This window comes from Somniosus microcephalus, chromosome 24 (assembly GCF_052327205.1).
Source record: "Somniosus microcephalus isolate GS21.2 chromosome 24, FLI_Smic_1.0, whole genome shotgun sequence".
NCBI classification, from domain to species: Eukaryota; Metazoa; Chordata; class Chondrichthyes; order Squaliformes; family Somniosidae; genus Somniosus; species Somniosus microcephalus.
In genome coordinates, this window is record NC_141010.1 from 45074559 (window position 1) to 45095783 (window position 21225).

General features: G+C 44.2%; 1 protein-coding gene across 2 annotated transcripts in view; it reads left to right on the forward strand.

Moving 5' to 3' along the window:
- The window catches only part of LOC147101461 (unconventional myosin-Id-like), a 561768-nt gene that overhangs the window by 85500 nt on the left and 455043 nt on the right, over positions 1–21225 (forward strand). For both annotated transcript variants that reach the window (XM_085966597.1, XM_085966598.1), the window contains exons 2-5: positions 11630–11838; positions 14262–14355; positions 17541–17706; positions 19701–19754. In XM_085966597.1, coding sequence (XP_085822723.1) covers positions 11630–11838; positions 14262–14355; positions 17541–17706; positions 19701–19754 — 523 coding nt within the window. The remainder of the gene's footprint in view (positions 1–11629; positions 11839–14261; positions 14356–17540; positions 17707–19700; positions 19755–21225) is intronic.

A 21225-nucleotide genomic window follows, 5' to 3' on the forward strand; every position in this document is an offset into this window, starting at 1 on the left:
TCGCAACCGTGGTGTCGTATTTGACACCCAGATGAGCTTCCAACCACACATCCATTCCATCGCCTACTTCAACTTCTGTAACATCGCCCAACTCTGCCTCTTCCTCAGCTCACCTGCTACTGATACCCTCCTCCATGCTTTTGTTACCTCCAGACTTGACTATTCCAACGCACTCCTGGCCGGCCTCCCATCTTCCACACTACATAAACTTTAGCTCATCCAAAATTCTGCTGTCCGTATCCTAACTCACACCAAGTCCTGTTCACCCATCACCCCTGTGCTCGCTGACCTCCATCTCAACATCTCAATTTTAAAATTCTCATCCTTGTTTTCAAATCTCTCCATTTGGCTTTTGGCTGGGGAATGTTACACAGATAAGATCTTAACAGTAAAAATCAGTGAAATAGATATGCGTCAGCTTAACCCAGTGATGGCACACTCACTTCTGAATCAAGTGGTTATGGATTTGAGCCCCACTCCAGGGAGTTGAGCACATAATCTAGGCTGACACTTCAGTGCAGCACTGAGGGATGAGATGTGTTGAGGCCCTGACTGCCCTCTTAGATGGACGTAAAAGATCCCATGTCACTATCAGAAGAGGAGCAGGGTAATTCTCCTAATCTCCTAACCAACATTTATCCCTCAATCAACACCTCTTAAAAACAACAATAACTTGCATTTCTATAGCACTTTAACATAGTAAAACGTCCTAAGGTGCTTCACAAGCGATTTGCAGCCAATAAATTGACACCGAGCCACGTAAAGAGAAATTAGGTCAGATGACCAAAAGCTTGGACAAAGTGTTGGTTTTAAGTAGCGTCTTAAAGGAGGATAGAGAGGCGGAGAGGTTTAGGGAGGGAATACCAGCGCTTAGGGCCTAAGCAGCTGAAGGCACAGCCGCCAATGGTGGAGCGATTTAAAATTGGGGATGCAGAAAAGCGCAGAGATCTTAAAGGCTTGTCGGGCTGGAGGAGGCGACAGCGAAAGGGAGGGGGCAAGGCCACAGCCTGCACTATGTTTTCACGTGACTTCATATTACGATCTGTTCAACTTCCTGAAAAGGCTTTGAGCTTTAAGTAAATTGTGTCGATTTTATTTTTAACACCCCTTTTTTAGACTTAAAGCATTTTAATTACTGTTTTTTTAAATGACTAATCTGAATAGCACAGTTTTTGAGGCTGATTGCTATCCTGTAGCAATCCTGCTATATAACCAGCTGCCAGGAGGGAGTAACGCGAAAATGTTCCAAACTGATTTTTCTCTCCACTTCCTTGTGAGAACGCACCTCGTTTCCATGAGAAACCTCGCCCTTATAGACAAACTGAGATTGCAAACTTAAGGGCGAGAACCTGGGACCTAGCACTCAGCGATGTATCACTAAGCTACAACTCCCCCTACCCTCTCTGCACACTGATGCAGTGTTTGTATGTGTGTGTGTGAATCATTAGCTCAGTAAACAAAAAGGATTAAATACTCTAATTCACTTATTTAGAATTGATTTACTACAGATCTTCAAGGAGTTGAACCATTTTACTTACATTTGCAACCTGAACTTCACTGTCCATCTATAAAATACTACTCAACATTAATGCAAGAAGCAGTTAATCTTCCAGTATGTTAAAGTCTCAATGGTCCAACCAGTGCCTGAACCACAAGCATGCATTTAAACCGAGAAATTAAACTGAGGCCCTATCTTCTTTGAATAATGCCATGGGATCTTGCAAGTCCACCCGAGAGGGCAGACGGATATACACTTCATCTGAAAGATGGCACCTCCGACAGTCAGCACTCTCTCAGACCTGCATGGAAGTGTCAGCCTAGATTAACTCTCTGGAGTCATTTCTAGTTTCTTTCAGAGATTTTTTGGAAAGGATTTTTTTTGTTACTTTGTTAAATACAGTGCATTAATTAGTGCCTCGTTGAGATTTTTTGTAGTTAGTGGTGTCCTGTTCCATATCTGCATCGAATTTCTTGACCAGATTACATTTTTACACATTGCTTTTCTCAGCACAGATCTCGTTACAATTGAGGGAGCACAAACCCGTCTGCACTGGGCAGCCTGCTGCCTTTGCTGTCTCAGTTTATCTCTTATCCGGGAAGGCGCCAAACACCTCGAGTCTCTTCGCCGGGAGCAAGCGGAAGCCAAGCGCAAGGAGCGCACGTCAACCCAAGCACCCCACCCACCCGCCCCTTCAACCACCGTCTGCCCCACCTGTGACAGAGACTGTAGGTCCTCCCGCATTGGACTCATCAGTCACCTGCAAGCTCATTTTTAATGTGGAAGCAAGTCATCCTCGGTTCCGAGGGACTGCCTAAGAGAAGAGAGCGATCTCTTAAGCAAGCAAGTGGACAAATCATTACAGCAAAGGAGCCCCACAGCTACACCTAATAACCCGGCACAATAAATCTGTCTTTGTGGGAGGGAGGGGGTGTTGGGGAAGATTTGTAGCAAATGAAGACCATATTTGCTGACAAATTGTGCTGACCTCTGTTCTGCCGTCGTAGCTCCTGCCAGCGTTGGGAGTTGAGCAGAGTGGAGTTCTATCATCTTGTAATGCAGGGTTTAAGGTGTAGTACAAAATTAAATGCTGAACACATGCTCTTATAGGCAGTAGTTTGTTTTATTATCATACATGTGGACTGAGAAGTGCCCCTTCACGATGGGTTGGAGCCCTGGAACACTCTTTGTTGTTTTGGCATGAGATGGTCAGTGATGTCGTAGAGTAGCAGCAAGTTGTTACTTCACACATAGGAAAGGAGCAACTCATTACTTCACAGGTCATTGCAAAAGCCTTTTGCACAAGAACTGCTTTGTTCCTTTCCATTTTTTGTCTCCCTCCGGCAATTGTTTAACACGTAAAGCGAATATGATGACCACTGTACTGCAGAAACCCGTTAAACCTGATTTTCTCCTAGTCTGCGCGTCAGTCTGTATCTTCACTGACACCACCTCTTTGCTACCAATCAGACTGAGGTTTTAATATATCACTTGTCTCCAGGTCTGTGCACTCCTGCTGCCTTCTCCACTGTGAAATTTACTTCTCTCATACACGACATATATCTAACTCGCACCAAGTCCCGTTCACCCATTCCCCCTGTGCTCGCTGACCTACATTGGCTCCCAGTCCAGCAATGCCTCCTTTTTAAAATTATTCTCCTCCTCGTGTTCAAATCCCTTTATGGTCTCGCCCCTCCCTATCTCTGTAACCTCCTCAAGCCCTACAACTCTCCAAGATGCTACATTCCTCCAACTCCAGCCTTTGGTGCATCCCCCACTCCTTTCGCCTCACCATTGGTGGCCGTGCCTTCAACCATCTAGGCCCTAAGCTCTGGAATTCCCTTCTTAAACCTCGCTGCCTCTCCACCTCTCTTTTAAGACACCTCTTAAAACCTACCTCTTTGTCACCTGTCCTATTGTTGTCGTCTTTAGCTCAGTGTCAACTTTTGTCTGATTACACTCCTGTGAAGCACCTTTTGTACGTTAAAGGTGCTATTTAAATGCAAGTTGTTGATATGCAACAAGTATGAAAACACTCTGCAGTTGGACTGGTTGTTTAGAGAAATAAATCACCTCTTTGTATTGTTTTATATTGTTGCCTCACTCATGGTCTTCGCTTAGGCAGTCCCTCGGAACCGAGGATGACTTTCACTCATGGTAGGTTAAAGAAGTAACTCAGAGTTGGTTTTAAGGCTCATTTCAACCTCTATTAATTTGTCCCGTTGCAGTCAGCAGTTTATAGGGAAATGCTGTAATTTTATTGTATTTATCAGATGCTACTTTAATCTCCACCCTCCGTCTGCCAAAGTGAAGAATTTACAAATTCCTCACACTTGAAGGAATTCTTCGAGTGCCAGGTTACAATTAAATTAAACAATAACCAGTCTGGCAAGTCTTCTCTCAGGCTTCCTTTGCTCTTTGTTGCTTAATATAGGATCTTCTTCTTAGGCAGTCCCTCGGAACCGAGGATGACTTGCTTCCACATTAAAAATGAGTTTGCAGGTGACTGATTAGTCCAATGCGGGACCTACAGTCTCTGTCACAGGTGGGGCAGACGGTGGTTGAAGGGGCGGGTGGGTGGGGTGCTTGGGTTGACGTGCGCTCCTTGCGCTGCCTGCGCTTGGCTTCCGCTTGCTCCCAGTCTCTACTCGAGGTGTTCGGTGCCTTCCCGGATGCTTCTCCTCCACTTTGTGCGGTCTTGGGCCAGGGATTCCCAGGTGTAGGTGGGGATGTTACACTTTTTCAAGGAGGCTTTGAGGGTGCCATGGAGTGTTTCCTCTGCCCACCTGGGGCTCTCTTGCCGTGCCGGAGCTCCGAGTAGAGCGCTTGTTTTGGGAGTCTCGTATCGGGCATGCGGACAACGTGACCCGTCCATCGGAGCTGATTGAGCGTGGTCAAAGCTTCGATGCTGGGGATGTTGGCCTGAGCAAGAACACTGACGTTGGTGCGCCTATCCTGCCAATGGATTTGCAGGATCTTGCGGAGGCAGCATTGGTGGTACCTCTCCAGTGCTTTGAGGTGCCTGCTGTACATGGTCCATGTCTCTGAGGCATACAGCAGGGCGGGTATCACTGCTGCCCTGTAGACCATGAGCTTAGTGCCGGGCTTGAGGTCCTGGTCTTTAAACACTCTCTTCCTCAGGCGACCGAAGGCTGCACTGGTACACTGAAGGCGGTGTTGGACTTCGTCGTCGACGTCTGCCCTTGTTGACAGTAGGATATCGGATAATGCACAGGCCATAGTGCATCACCTCTTGGGAAGTCAAGCGTGAGAGTAAAGTATCAATTCAATTATCAATGCTTTCAATAAAATTCACTGAGCTGTGCTCAATAAATTGTCCAGCTCCACCCAATTTCTAGGTTTAGACCTTGCCCCCTTTAAATCCATTGTTCCCACTGTACCTCCATCATCTGACTTCCATCTAAAGTTGCATTTACATTCCAGCTTCTGCATCGTTGCTTCACAGCGATTTTCCATTTTTTAGGGGACTGTGCTTTTTTTGAAGCTCTTTGTTAGCTATTTGCTCGTATTCTAGGTTGCCTAGGTCCTAAGCTCTGGAATTCCGTTCCTAAACCGCTCTGCCTCACTACCCCTCTCTCCTCCTTTAAGGTGCTCTTTAAAACCTACCTCTTTGACCAAGCTTTTGCTCACCTGTCCTAATATCTCCTTATGAGGCTCGGTGCCAAATTTTATCTGATAACCCCTCTGACGCGCCTTGGGATGTTTTACTATGTTAAAGGCACTATGTAAATGAAAGAAAGAGAGAACTTGGATTTATATAGTGCTTTTCATGACTTCAGGGCGTCCCAAAGCACTTTACAGCCAATGAAATACCGTTTAAAGTGTAGTCATTGTTATAAGGTAAGAAATGCGGCAGTCAATTTGCACACAGCAATGTTATAATGACCAAATAATGTGTTTGAGTGATGTTGATTGATAAATATTGGCCAGGACACCGGGGAGAACTCCAGCGCTCTTCTTCGAACAATGCCGCGGGATCTTTCACATCCACCTGAGAGAGCAGTCGGTGGGGCCTCTGCTTAATGCCTCATCCGAAGGACCTTGCGTCTGACAGTGCAGCACTCCCTCAGTACTGCACTGAAATAGTAATAGGACATTGGTTGTTTGAATAGAAACATTGACAAAACTATGCATCTAGTTGTATCATGGAACTAAGTCTGTAGCAGCACTCTACCTCAGCAGCTCACTACCGCTATAACAATGATGCACGCACTAAAAGCCCATTACTTTGACCATCCTTTGTAGTTTCCATAAGGTCGGTCTTTTGTAAGTACATGATGTAGTAAACCATTGACATGTCCCCACTGACCAAGCTGCACATATCTGATGTAAATCCCACGTGCCATACTCATTTCTGTGTATCACCTTGGCTCAGTTGGTAGCAGACTCATTCGGAGTCCCAAGAATATGGGTCCAAGCTCCACTCCAGGCGTTAAGCACATAATTTAGGTTGACACTGCAGTGCAGTGCTCTGAGAGTGTTGCATCATGGAAGGGGCTGTCTTTTGAAGCATTGCGCCATTGTATCTTTTACATTGACCTGGAGAGGCAGATGGGGGCCTCAGTTTAATATTATTTGAAGAGCAGCACCTCTAACAATGGTTCAGTACTCTTTCAGAAGCCCTGAAGGTGTATTGTACTGAAGTGGCGGCCTAGATTATGTGGCACCGAGTCACTTAAGGAGAGATGAGCTAAAGCTTGGTCAAAGAGCTGTGTCTTAAGGAGCATCTTAAAGGAGAAGAGAGAGGTAGCGAAGGCGGAGAGGTTTAGCTTGGGAATTCCCTAGGCAGCTGAAGGCACGGCTGCCTTAGATGGAGCCTTGAAAATAGGGGATGCACGAGAGTCCAGAAGTGGTGAAATGCAGAGATCTTGGAAGGTTGTAGGGCTGGAGGAGGTTACAGAGCTGGGGAGGGCGAGGCCATGGAGGGATTTCAAACAAGGATGAGAATTTGAAAATCGAAGTGTTGCTGGACTGGGAGCCAATGCAGCTAAACAAACAGAGGTGGTGGGTTAATGGGACTTGGTGAGAGTTAGGATACGGGCAGCAGAGTTTTCGATGAATTCCAGTTTACGTGCTTGCTTCTTCCAAACAGTTGATTGTGTTGAGTTAATTGGACAAACTGAATTGCATGAGGCATGAAAATGAATGGGTGGGGGTGACAATCCAAGATGGGCTGAAAGGCCTTTTATTCTTCTAGCCTGATACAAATTGGAGTAAAAAAAAAAGTTAGATGCTCCTAGTGTTAGTAAAGGCTGGTCTGGCTGACATCCTGTGGAGAAAAAATAATTAGACAGTTGTGTTTTGACTATACTTGTGTGTAGAAGTTAGCTGGTTGATCAGCAATATTTACCAATAATTCTAAGGTTTTACAACTAAATGCCATCATTTAAGAAGGTCGGGGAAAGCCAGACTCTTCAACACCATATAATTTCCTCACTCTTTCTTTTGTAATTTGACTGCATTAGAATCCCCACCTATTTCAGGCAAGCAGTGACACAGCCTTCAAACACAGTTTGTTGCTTCAATCAGAACCTTATCTTAGCCATAAGTCGTAGAGTGGCTTTCTTGGACTTTTTGGTTATATTTATTAATTGCAATGAGGTAGCACTTGGTCATTCCTGTCCGTCATGAAGCTACGTGTGTCGAAGTTTACAATGATGTCCCTCATCTCTAAATACGCTGCAGTTACCTGAGTGAAAGATTAACAGTGGAAACATTGATCTCTTCATAAAGACGTACTTTCTGCTGTTAAGTAAGTTTTTTAAACCTTATTTGAAAAATTACCTTTTTAAAAAAAATAAAAATAAATAAATAACATTTGGCTGGTGGGGTTGGCAGAGCTCTGTGTGTCATCTGGTGTGAGTCAGAGCTGAAAGGAAGCTTTATCTGGAGGTGGGAGGTGTTCGAATCGCAGCGCAGCTGGTGAAGCCAGGCTCTACTGCGAAGGAAGGAAATGGCTGAGGGTGTCGGGCTGAATTCTAACTCTTGCTATCGCAAGCAGACAGGAACTACCCTGGGGTCTGGTTCAAGCTGCGGACTTTGGGAGACTAACTCGCTGAACTACTTCGTTTTCCAGTTTAATTTATAATGTAGACTACTTTAAAACCAGAATTACTCAGTAGCTTAGGAATGTCTTTAGTTTTTTGAAGTTTTGCTTTTCTTGTTCCTCTCTTCCCTCCTTCCAGCCCCACCAACCAGTGCCAAAGCTACTAACAGGATGCTATGATATGCGTGAGAACAATTAAAGCCGATTTTCCTCTTTTTTTTTGTTTTTCCCTTCCTCCCTAATTCCTCCCCTCCTGAAGAAGATGGTTTATGGGACAAAGCTTTAGAGATCTATTGCTTGTTCAAGTTGACCAGTCTTTGTTAGTAAGTCTGGAGAATGACTGACTTTTTTGGCCTATTTGACCATGAAATATCATGCAAAGTCCTCGCCACTCAGTATCCACAAGTGCACCTCCAGCAGGAATTACTGGATAGCAGTGAGGACTGGGCGTCCCAACCGTACTTGTTTTCTTGTCTTGTTTTTCTCCCTACCCTGGATTGGAGATTATAGCTATGGCAATTATAGCTAACCCTAGCATAGAGCAGGGCTCAAACCTAGGGCTCCCTCAGTGCCACCCCATACAGTCTATTTGCCTGCTGAGCAACTGTAACCTTCTTTCAACCTGTTCTTTAATACAGTAAGTTCATTGAGAAGGGGGGAAAGGCATTTAGTCTTGTATTCAATGATAGCCAAGTCCTAATGAAGGTCAAGCTTGTGGCATACAAGACTTATCAAAACACTTCTCTTTCATAGTTCAGAACTCTAGGTGTGCAATGGAAGGGCTCCCTCCTGCCCATGTGCAAGATGCAGGAACATTCCAGAGGTGGATTTGGGGCAAAAAGGGCAAGCGGCTGCAGGGATCGAGGGCTCTGGCCTAAAGGGACCAGTTATTGAGGCCTCTGGAGAGTGCATCTGGCATGCAACGGGCAGGTCGCTGCCAAAGCCCCTCACGTGGACGTAAAGTAAGGCATTGATGATGAGTAAGGTTGACACGCAGCACTAGACTTGAATGTACAACAGCCAAGCTGCTGGAATGAGGCAGGCTGCCCTGTATATGACTTTCCATCGTACAGTTGATGAGGAAACTGTGAAATGGCCGCATACAGGTCGACTATTGCTGGATGGCATTACCTAGAAGTCATGTATAAGAATGCGTGCTCATATATAGCCTTAGTACCTATAACGATTGGGTTGCAGAGAGGCAAGCAGCTGAAACTCCACAACTCCAGCTGGTGCAGTGTGTGGCCGTACTCACATTTTATGGTGAGTTGTGATCACCTTGCCAATGGGAGGAACTCTTTGTACTTGCTGTCCAACTAGCAAGGGCCCATACTCGTGCTTCTCCGTGGGATGTTTTTTCTGTGTTAAAGGCGCTATATAAATGCAAGTTGTTGCAAAGAATACCTGGACTGTTCTAACCTAGCCATTTCAGAACAGCATGAAATGCTACTATCCTCCTCACTTTGCCCTGAGTCCCAATTCCCCGAGCGTATAGAAATAAGCCAGTGACATGACTCAATTCATGTCTTGCTGAAATGAACTTCTAAGTTTTTTTTAAGGAATAGGCTGTTTGCCCTATCGCACATCCCTTTTTCACAGATCAGCTCTATTTACCTTCTAATTTCCCATCTTCTTCCTAACTTCCTAATTTTTGTAATTTGTCTGCATAAACTTTGTCAATTACCTTTGTATTTTTGAACCCTCATGATGAAAACTTTTAATATCTTCAAGTCCAGAAAGAAAGTATAAAGAGGTTAGATTTTTTTGGCTCCTAATATACAGTACTCAAAAGTACAAATGTTGAAGAAGCTCTGAGGCACTGTAGGTTTAAATTTTTTTTTTTTTTTAAATTATTGCATTTATATAGCGCCTTTCACGACTTCAGGACGCCCTGAAGTGCTTTACAGCCAATTAAGTACTTTTGAAGTGTAGTCACTGTGGTAATGTAGGAAACGCGGCAGCCAATTTGTGCACAGATAATCTGTTTTTATTGTGATGTTGTTTGAAGATTAAGTATTGGCCAGGACACCAGGAAAAACTCCCCTGCTCCTCTTTGAAATAGTGCCATGGGATCTTTTATGATCACCTGAGGGCAGACGGGGCCTCGGTTTAACGTCTCATCCGAAAGACGGCACCTCTGACAGTGCAGCACTCCCTCAGCACCGCAGCACTGGAGCGTCAGTCTAGCTATTTGTGCTCAAGTCTCTGGAGTGGGACTTGAACCCACAACATTCTAACTCAAAGGCAAGTGTGCTACCCACTGAGCCAGAGGTAACCTCGAAAGAAGGTGATGTGTGTATGTGTGGTCACGCTTGAATGGATGGTAACATCCAGGCTCTGCTGCTGAATCTGCAATATCTCCACTTCATTTGTGATCGCAAGTAGAAAGGCTCCTGATGTCAAAGAAAGGGATTTTGTGGGGTTTTCCCCTGCTAATTAGCATGTTTAATGATCGATGCAGGAGGTCCATTTCTGCATTTATTTAAAAAACTTAGTCCTGTGAAATTAACTTGGGGAAAATAAATCTGAGAACAATGATGAACATCTTCACTCTAGTAAGGTCTACAGTGAGTACTGATTCAGTCTAAACATTGCTGTGATGCCCAGTATTGAGACAGAAATGCTATTGTTGACTGGAAGCTGTAAGATTATAAGACATTGTATTGCCCTCTGCTGAATAAATAGAAAAATACAGGTACCTATTGGAGAGAGTAGAACTTCACCTGACGAAGGAGCAACGCTCCAAAAGCTTGTGATTTCAAATAAAGCTGTTGGACTATAACCTGGTGTTGTGTGACTTCTTACATTTGTCCACCCCAGTCCAACACCGGCATCTCCACATCTTAAATTGGTGTGTCCAAGCTTTGACTTGGTGAGTTACTGAGAGGTGACCATAAAGTCCCAGAAGCTTCTTATAAAGTGTAAGTCTGGGTTCCAATTAATTTGCATATATCTCAAGTTGCTGATAATGTTCTGATATTCCACCAATAGGACAACAGTGTTAATTTGAGAGAAAAACAGAAAATGGTGGAAATACTCAGCAGGTCAGGCAGCATCTGTAGAGAGAGAAACCGAGTTACTGTTTCAGGTCGATGACCCTTTGTCAGAACTGGAAAAAGTTAGAGATGTAACAGATTTTTAAGCAAGTGTAGGGGCAGGGCAAGGGAGATGGGGATTTCCTGCACTTTTGCTCTCAGACTATAACCTCGGCCCCTATATTTTTTTCTCTCTTTCTCTCATATGGCAGCTGTCGATCATTCTGCCATTGCCATTTACACCTCACCTAGAGCCATCTTTTGTTTCTTAACTTGTCCCATTACCACCTCCTCTTGCCTCGCACCATCATCCCTTTTGTCTTTTAATCTCTCCTGCCTTCCATCCTATCACAGACCTTCCCTGTTGTTCTTTCCTCCCCCCTCACCCCCCCCCCCCCCTTCGCTGCCCCTACACTTGCTTAAAATCTGTTACATCTCCAGCTTTTTCCAGTTCTGACGAAGGGTCATTGACCTGAAACGTTAACTCTCTTTCTCTCTCTACCGATGCTGCCTGACCTGCTGAGAGTTTCCAGCATTTTCTGTTTTTATTTCAGATTTCCAGCATCCGCAGTATTTTGCTTTTCTATTGGTGCTAATTTTAGCCCTTTCTAAATCATCAGGCCCACAAAGTCCAAACTGGACGGATCAGCAAGTAAGAGAAAAACACAATTAGGACTGAATTCTGGGCTTTGCGGCTGGATTGCCATGATTTGGGGGGTTCGCAGTTTGTACACCCCAACCTAAATCTGGTACTATAGGGTTCGTGGACAGTGAGACTGTGCCAACTCCTATACTTGCATGCTGTACTCTGGATAAATTGCAGGTCAGCTTTAAGTTGCATCAGGCCAAAGTATTAATTTATGCAATATTCCAGATAGATACACTAGTCCATAACTATTTATCTCCTGCACAAACTCCCATGTGGATTGGTGCTTTTTATATGGTCTATATTGTACAGTAAAACTATTTATGTACAATCACCTCTAAGATTAAAGTGGTCATTTTTAATTTGTTCTTTCTTCCTGACAGGTTTGAGAAGGGAAGAATTTACTCCTACATCGGTGAAGTGGTGGTTTCAGTTAACCCTTACCGTCCTATGAATATCTATGGGAAGGACACCATTGAGCAATACAAGGGGCGGGAACTGTACGAGAGACCACCTCACCTATTCGCTATTGCAGACGCAACATACAAAGCCATGAAGCGGAGGTCAAAGGACACCTGCATTGTCATATCAGGTAGGGAGTGATTAATTAGAGAAGGTTGGAGAAAGCTTTATCCATTGGTTTCTAAATAAGAAATTTGCCATCTATGTTGTACACTCCGTATTTTGTACATCACCAGTCACGCTTGCAGCTGCACACCTCTGCCACTAGGTGAAGCTTCATAAGCTCAAAGATGAAAATCCCCCTGCCTGTACAGATATCTTGAAGGTGAGGAAACTAGGGAGTATTTACAGCACAGAAAGCTCTCTCATCTACATTTTAAATGGTTAAAGGAGTCCTAGTATGAGATAACCTTCAACCTTGCTGTGGTTTGTCATTCTGTGTGTCCACTTGGGTATGGCATTGATCTAGTAACATGGGGTTGACCGTGCGAGGTTCCATGTAAAGAAAGAAAGAAGGACCCTGCATTTATACAGTGTCTTTCACAACCTCAGGATGGCCCAAAGCGCTTTGCAGCCAATGAAGTACTTTTGAAGTGTAGTAACTGTTGTAATGTAGGGAAACACGGCAGCCAATTTAGACACAGCAAGGTCCCACAAACAGCAATGTGATGATGACCCGATAATCTGTTTTAGTGGAGTTGGTTGAGGGATAAATATTGACCAGCTCCTCTGCTTTTCTTCAAATAGTGTTGTGGGATCTTTTATGTCCACTTGAGAGGTTCAATGTCTCATCAGGAAGACGACCCTACCGATAGTGCACCACTCCCTCAGTACTGCACTGAGGTGTCAGCCTAGACTATGTGCTCAAGTCTCTGGAATGAGTTTGTTCTGGGTGAACATTATTTAAATTTTGAAATAAAAATTAAATTGGCCAATATCTATCCCTCAATCAACATTTAAAAAAAACAAACAAATTATCTGGTCATTATCACATTGCTGTTTGTTGTGTGCAAATTGACTGCCACGTTTCCTACATTACAACAGTGACTACACTTCAAAAATTACTTCATTGGCTGTAAAGCGTTTTGGGACGTCCGGTGGTCGCGAAAGAAGCTATATAAATGCAAGTTTTTCTTTCTTTCAAGCATAGCCAATAGTCAAGTTCCTAGCACCGTGGAGATCAGATACATAGACTTGGTACCGGTAATATGGCTCAGTGTCACTTACAGCCTGACTCTCCTTTGCTTGTGACCTCAGCAGAATTGCTATGCCGTACCTGTGTGGGCCTCTGTTCCATGTTTACTTAACTATAAAATGTTGCCAGCACTGTTGGTCAGGACTGTCTCCCCTTCTTTATCTCTCGCTGTCCAGTAAAAGAAAGCATGGAAATACCATTGGGAAACGACTATCCTGCCATTTATACAGCAAATGAAAAGACTGTTTAAACTAAAGGACCTGTAGTTCTAATTGGATTATCAGTCCTGTTGTTTTTTTTTCTGTCATCTTGTGGGAAATTTCCTGGATTTTGCTTCATAGTTGCTCTGGTCGGCATGTTTGAAGACAGGGAGAATTGCAAGTACAGAGAAGCATCTCATCAATCCATGATAGTGTGCTGAGCCTTTGTGATGGTCCTCGGGCAAGACACCAATCACTGTATTGTGGACTTTGCTAAGATAGCAGATAGTATTGCATTAGACCTTTGCTATGGTGTACGACATAAAGGTGAACAGTACAGCGAGTATCCTATTAATTACCAAGCCAGCCTCTATGCTGAGGAGCACAGTTGTTCTGACAGGTGCAGCTGATAGTAAAATGACTAGAAAGTGAGGTTGTCTGAAGCATGAGAGAAGCGGATAAGCTGTAATATAGGAATTGGAAATGGCACTTGTGTTAAAGCAAAGCAAGTTTCTCGCCTCCACCCTCTGGCCACCATTTAAAGGGGGGAAACATTTTAAGGTGTAAAAGCCTGGTTTAGAACTTTTTTTAAAATTCATTTGCGGGTTGTGGGCATCACTGGCAAGGCCAGCATTTATTGCTCATCCCTAATTGCCCTTGAGAAAGTGGTGAGCTGCCACCTTGAACCGCTGCAGTATATTTCTTTGTAGAGGTTTGGTCAGCCATTTCAGAGGGCAGCTAAGAGTCTGGAGTAACACGTAGGCCAGACGAGGAAAGGATGGCAGATTTCCTTCCCTAAAGGACATTAGTGAACCAGGTGGGTTTTTATGACCCCAGTAGTTTCATAGTCACCATTACTGACATTCGCTTTTTATTCCAGATTTATTTAATTAACTGAATTTAAATTCCCCAGCTACCATGGTGGGATTTGAACTCCTGTCTCTGGATTATTAGTCCAGACCTCTGGATTACTAATCCAGTAATTTAACCCCGAGAACCAAGAGAGCACAACTGAATTAAACAGTGTATGTGGCTGCACTTTGGTATGTTGGCTAGTTTGTCTCTCCCAGTTAGGGTTTTATGCTGTAGAAGTATTAATGTTTGCAGCATCATCAGCTGTAGCTTTTTGAGTTAATTTTTCCTTTTTCTGGATTCCAGGGGAGAGTGGTGCTGGTAAAACAGAGGCTAGTAAATACATCATGCAGTTCATTGCAGCCATTACAAACCCCAGCCAACGACAGGAAGTGGAAAGGTAATAAATGGAGACCTTCATTTATGTAGAATTTGAGAAATCGTTTCCTTTCATAACATGTACTCTAATATGTATTCTGTATGAAGAGGAGAAATGTTCTCGGTGCAGACAGCTGAGAGGTCTGACGTGTTTGATTTGTTGGGCGGATTTTTGTTGCATTCATTGCGATGAGGTAATTTTTTTCTAGTTACGGAACGCATTTTGCAACGGTCTTAGCAAGAATGCCCAAACTCGATCCTTTCAAGCACTAAAACATTGAGAGCCAGAGAACATACCTCCAACTCCAGGTCTGGAAACAAAACCTGGTTCCTGTAAGCACCACCACGGGGATCAATCCAAAAAACGCTGCGATGGTCGAAAAACCTCCATTGACCTACAAGGCTGGGCAAAAGCTCTGTGGTCCTCTGAGGCTCGACCTTCTCCAGCTCCATTTACAATACTGACCAACCTCGGGATTCAAATATACATTTATAATAGCGCCTTTGCATGTCGCAGAAATATCCTAAAATACTTGATTTGCAACAGATTTACTTTGAATTGCAGTGACTGTTTGTGTGTAGGCAAATTTTGAGGTGCACAGCAATATCTCACAAATGGCTGTGGATGGAAAAACAATTGATCTGTTTTTTTGATAATTGAAGGAAGAATGTTGGCTAGGACACCAGGGAACTTCTCCCCTCCATCAAATAGTGACCCTGGAACTCAAAGATCAGCAGCATTATTCTTGAAGGATGTGCAGGCAATGAAATAGTGGCTTTGCACAACGTTTGACCAGCACCAATGCAGACACCTACAGATTTGCCTCAATATACAATGAAATGACCTCCTTTCTGTTTAGAAATCTTCTTTCTAATGCAATTCATACAATACAAAAGGTTTTTGACTTAGGAGCCCCATCTCTAGAGCTTTTCCTTAGGATTTCCTCAATATCTTCTGGCCTATTATATCTCATTACCTGCAGAAGCTTTGTACAAATGCTTGAAATAAAATTCCATTGACCACCAGCAGTGACACTGAAAACACCAGATGCCAACACCTGTACAGCGTTGGTTGATTCCAGCTGTACCAACTCATCCAAAGTCAGCATGCTTTATTATCTATATATATAAAAGGATCGATCTGTCTGTCTGTCTGTCTGTCTGTCTGTCCATCTGTCTGTCTGTCCTTCGGTGTGCGTCTGTCCGGCTATACGCTCGAAAGTTATAGGGCGTACCTGCGCGCGCGTTACCTCCGAAGAAAGCTTACCATTCCGGGACGGTCGTAAGCGTATTTACTTTTCGGTCGGACGAAAATTGTTCGCGCCTTATGCAAAAAACCTTAAATTCCACTCATTATCTGCTAATTAGCATTGAGTGACTGACGTCAAGGTTCGACCAATCCTGTGCCGTCACGATTGACCAATCCTACAGTTCAGCCCCCTGATGGTTGGCCAATCGGTGTGTGTGTGTGTGGGCGGGACTAATCGTTTTCATCTCAGGGATGTGGCAGCCATTGCCTCAAGCTAAAAACCCCATTTACTTCCCGCTCAAAATCTGCTCATCCAGCTTCGAAAAAGTTAGTATCTCATGTTATTTTTAAAAGATTTGCCAAAAACGTTTTATAAGTACTTTCACTTTCATCTTTCAAGGTATTAAAAGGTAGAAATGTTGCCCGGCAGCAGATTGAGAGAGGGACACAGAGACAGGGCCCCAAAGCCTGGGACTCGATTTAAAATGTTGCCCGGCAGCAGATTCACAGAGGGACACCGAGGCCCCAAAGCCTGGGACTCGATTCAAACCGCCCGGCCCAAAACAGCCCTGGCAAAGCCGGGCTCCCCCAGCTAGTTTAGCAATGTATTATAAGCAATCTTCTTTAAACTTGGGGTGAAGAAGGTGAGGTCTGCTGTTAAGGAGCAAAACTACAAAGAGGAATTTTAAGGAATGGTTTCTTGTGTACTGATAATTCTCACATAACCTCACAATTAAAAATTACATTTTCCAGAAAACCTTGACCGCAGTGAATATATTTCACTTTGGACCGAGTGGAATTACGGACCTATATGAGAACTTAGGCCCGTTTGCTCTCGTCCTGATGGGATATACACAAATCCTAGGGTCACGATAGCAAATCACTGCTTGTGGCAGTTGTGATTGTCCCCCCCCCCCCCCCCCCCCCATGTACTGCAGAGGTAACTTTTCTCCAACTGATACATTTATCATTGTCCAGGAGGCTGGTTCAGCTGAGGTCCCTCCGTGAGTGAGAATTTTGTATCTGATGCTTGCATATTGACACTCTGTTATCTGAGGATATTGAGGTCAACTAGAAAGCAGCCCAATGCCCTAACATGATGGTAGTTGCAGTATCTCTCCTGCTTTTTGCCCGGTTGACCACCTGCCTCATACTATGATGCACACATCTCAACGCAGCATAATCCCAACCAAATAACTCTGGAAAAAGTAGGTTCGAGCCCCAAACAGTTTGGTTAGCCCTGTTGCCCTTTGAAGAACGCAGCTGCATGAAATAGGTAAACTCCCTGGCAGACCGTTCTTTATTGCTGCCTTTGCCTTGACACTCTACAGCTGTCATCAAATTTGCACAACCCTGCCTGTCTAACACTCCACTATGTTGGTGGACCCATCAGCAACTTTGCTCAACAAGGAATAGACTCTCCCATGGGCTCATTTGGATCATTTTCAATCTTATGACAACCTTTCACAACATACAGTTCCTGGATTTATAGACAGTTGAACTGTAGCATTTGGTGACCTCTTGATCCCTCAGGCCAAACTGCAGACTGTTGTTCTCAATGCTATCTGCAAAGTGACTGCCTGTTGGGTTTCTTTGCAGCCCCCTCCAGTTACTGAACAAAAGATTTACTTCAGAGTGAGACCTTGTATGTTCGAGTAAGAGAGGACTGTCAGATCAAATTGGCTACATAATGCCACAATGTTCTTCAAAGGGACATTTTCTTAAGTTTAGTTCCCAATGCATGAAGGCATTTCATTTTGCTGAAGTTGAGCTGAATTCAGAAATTGAGGTGATATCCAGGATAAGCAATTAACACTAGTTGGCACTGTTCAATTTCTTGACTATCTTGTGTGGTACTGAGATAAGTACAAATATGAATGTACTTCTACAATCCAATACCTGGAAGATATTGTGTAGCATTATGTGATACTGTATTGCTTCTTTTATTTCTGTTGCAGGGTAAAGAACATGTTATTAAAATCAAATTGTGTATTGGAAGCCTTTGGAAATGCCAAAACCAACCGCAATGACAATTCCAGTCGATTTGGAAAGTACATGGATATTAACTTTGACTTTAAAGGTGACCCTATAGGGGGTCACATCAGTAACTACCTATTGGAAAAAGTAAGAATTGATGTTATCAACTGAATTTGCTCCTGACTAGCCTGTTTTTTGGGGGCAAGGGGGAAGAGAGAGTGAGAAGAGAGTCAGGTGACCAGCTCTGAGTCCTGTGCCAATTATTGCTATCGGGTCAGCTCACAGCTATGCAAGAGCAGCTCATTGTTCCATGGCATCATGTGCTAATACTGCAGTACAGATGTGTTTCAGTTGACGAGGATGTACGGTAATACATCCAGCAAAGAGCCGGCACAGCCACAGTGGGTTGACTGGCTTCCCTTTGCGCTGTAAACCTTTGTAGTTTTGATCAATTTTCAGTCTTAAAATTCACACTGTTTTCATTGTGCTATTTGTTCATATGGTGGAGAGTATTTTTAATAATCCAGTCATAAAAGATGCATTGCATCACCACTAGCTGAGGAATCCAGTGGTTTAGGAGCAGGATACTGACCCAAATCCTTCATAGGGGAGAGGTGGGTAATAAGGGAGACATTTTTGTCCTATTTTTATTTTAAAAACACAGTTTTTCTTTAAATGCAAGTTCTTGAGTTTGCTTTTAAGACAATTTTTGCATCAGTTTGCTGCTTTCAACTGTCAAAGATAATGGGTAGAGCAGATTTTGAGCTGCTTTTATGTTTAAAATCTGCAGCCGATGGCACACTCGTGATTTTCTCACCTTTGCCTGCAGTTACAAATACAAGCTGCCTGACTTGCACTGTTGCCATACAGTGGCGATTCACCTTGTTTGTGGGTCTTATGAGTTTCTGGATTCTCCAAATCGCTTCCTGCCTTTGCTTTAATGGAGGGAGTCTCGAGTACCCGCTTTGGAGAGAACAACAGAGGCTGTTGTAGTGTTGCTTTACCAAAGAAAGACTTGTAAGAAAGACTTGCATTTATATAGCGACGTGAACATAAGGTACAAGTAAATGGGAAGTGCAATATGAAGGTAGAGCTGCACTCTCTGCTGCTACATGGCCTCAGGAGACCAAGGTGAACAGGGGCTAAAAAGGGAGATTTCCTGTGCTTGCATTGAGGCTCATTGGCTTTAGTTTTGTTCATAAAGTGCAGGTAGGGCCTGGAGTTACCTCTGCATTTGTGCCCAAATACACACGCACAATCTGGGCGCAAACCAATTATGTCGCTTAAAAGATCACGGTATTTTGGGCACATGTGAGTTACAAGCGTAACTACGATATGTCCGAGTCGCCTCGATCTTTTCTATCCGTCCATCCAACCCTCTGTCCGAAAGAATCTCCGTCTATGAAACTGGCCACACCTCCGACTCTCCAATGCGTGGATTGCGCTTGTTTGGCGGATTCTGTCAACATTGCGACCAGATTTTCTCTCTCGGTTTTATAATTGCAATTTTTTGAGCATTTTATTTACCCTCGCTGATGCCCACCCTGTATTACCTGTTTCTTTTAATGCATTTTGATGGTGAAGTATAAGCCGCATTAAAAATTGAAAGGCTTCCCCAATTGCAGATTCCTAAACATGCTTTGCCTGATGTGCATGAATGATGGTTAAATAAGTTTAAACTTCAAATTTTAAGACTCCGAGAAGAAATATATGTTGTAGATTCATTGTTTCCTTGGGCCATGATTGTTTCTGCTGATTTACGCCCCTTTTGAGTTTGGGCGTATTCTACTGAGATTGGGAGGACACTTGGTGTTTTTTTGACTTCGGCAAAATGGGTGCAGCTTCCGGTTTGCACCAACAGAGGAAACTCCAGGCCAGGCAGTTTAACTTGGTGACATAAAGATCTTTCTGGTGCTGAATTTTTAACTTCATTGCTTTCCATCTCCGTGCTTTATACAGTCCTGCAGCAAAGGTATTTGGAACTTTAATAAAGCCCAGCTTCTGTAGAGAGGGTGGATTGCATTGTCTGTATTGGCCATTTTGAGGGATTGAAGCATTTGCATATGTAGCATCAACAGGCCTGTTGTAAATCCTGCTCCGTTGTTGCTTTATCTAAATCTGTAATGGTTTGTGTTTGACAGTCCCGGGTTATCGTGCAGCAGCGAGGAGAGCGAAGCTTCCATTCCTTTTATCAGGTTAGTGTGAACAGATGTGTGGTTCATAACCCGATCAGAACATTCAGGACCTTGGGGGAGAAATTCAGTATCGCCCCATTTGGGGCGCAATTATCGGCCGGGCGCAAAGATTAGCGCCTGGCGCTAATTATCGCCTCCGACTGCAAACTTGGGTTTTATCGCCCCTGGAGGTGATTGGAGCGCTAAATCAGGCGCTACACATCTGTCTTAAGGCGCAAAGGCCGAGGAGCGAGCGCGCTGGCGGAGCTCGTGTGATGTCAGTCAGCAATGGAACACAGACACAATGGCGCCGGCCAGTTCTTAAAGGGGAGGGTCGATCTTGCTCTCCATCCACACCCTGCTCATTGCAGCCTTGATTCTCAGCCTGGAGAGACCTGTACATCAAATCTGCTGGAAAGAACAATGGAGAGGCCCAGGGAAAGAGCTCAGAGTGCAGCCCCCACAGTCTCTTCTAAATCGATACAAGGAAGGGCAAATAAAAATGAACCTGCAAAGTGCTGCTCAGTACCCAAAACTCCTTCACACAGTGTTGAATCTCTCCAGAAGTCAGTCTCTCTCCCTCTCTCTCTCTCTCTCTCTCTCTCTCTCAGAATGCGTGGTGCAAAAATGTCACCAACAAAAAAAGGCAGGAAGCGGTCGCCTTTAAATAGCGCTCTCCCAGTCCCTTCCTGACTGCAAAACGCTCCCCTCAACCTGTCGTTGCTAGCGACAGGCGGTAAGGCAGGGGGCGCCACTCAATATCCGGTCCGGGGTGCTACCGGGGCGTTGCACATTCGACTGACGTCACGATCTGCCGGCGCAGGAGATCGTGGCGGTAGCATTTAGCGCCGCCGCAAAATGTCTAGTTAATTTCGTGAGTGACGCAAACATCGCCGCGCCCGGGCGCTAGTTGCTTTGCGCCCCATTAGCGCCCTCTTAAGGCGCTAACAGGGGGCACAAACCAACTGAATTTTCCCCCCTTGTATCTAACCAGAATCAACTGTAACACATTTTATCCATTTAGACTTTGGTCTATAACTTGCAGCTGAATGTTTTGGTATATTGCTAAATGACAAGTGTGTTGACCTCTTGCGCTCCCCCCCAAACTATCCCAGAGTTTATTGCCCCAAAGCCTTTTTCTTTTATTTCCTTTCTCCATCCCCCTCTCTCAAAGGTGCTGTCTCTGACAGGGTACAGTTCCATGGTGCTGGTAACCCTTTAGTGTCTTGTCCAGATGTCCATTCTTCCCATGTTAAGCCGGGATGGTGAGTGCCATGTTTGAGCATTAAAGGCATCCCAGCCTAGTTCAATCCTCTACTCACCTAATGTCCGCACATGCACTTTCTGCCATGAGTCACGGGAAAAAAGAAAGAAAAACAATGGAAGACTTATACATTTATATAAAACCTCTCATGACCTCAGGACGTCCTAAAGCTTTACATCTATTAAAGTACTTTTGAAATGTGGTCATTGTTGTAATGGAGGAAACTCG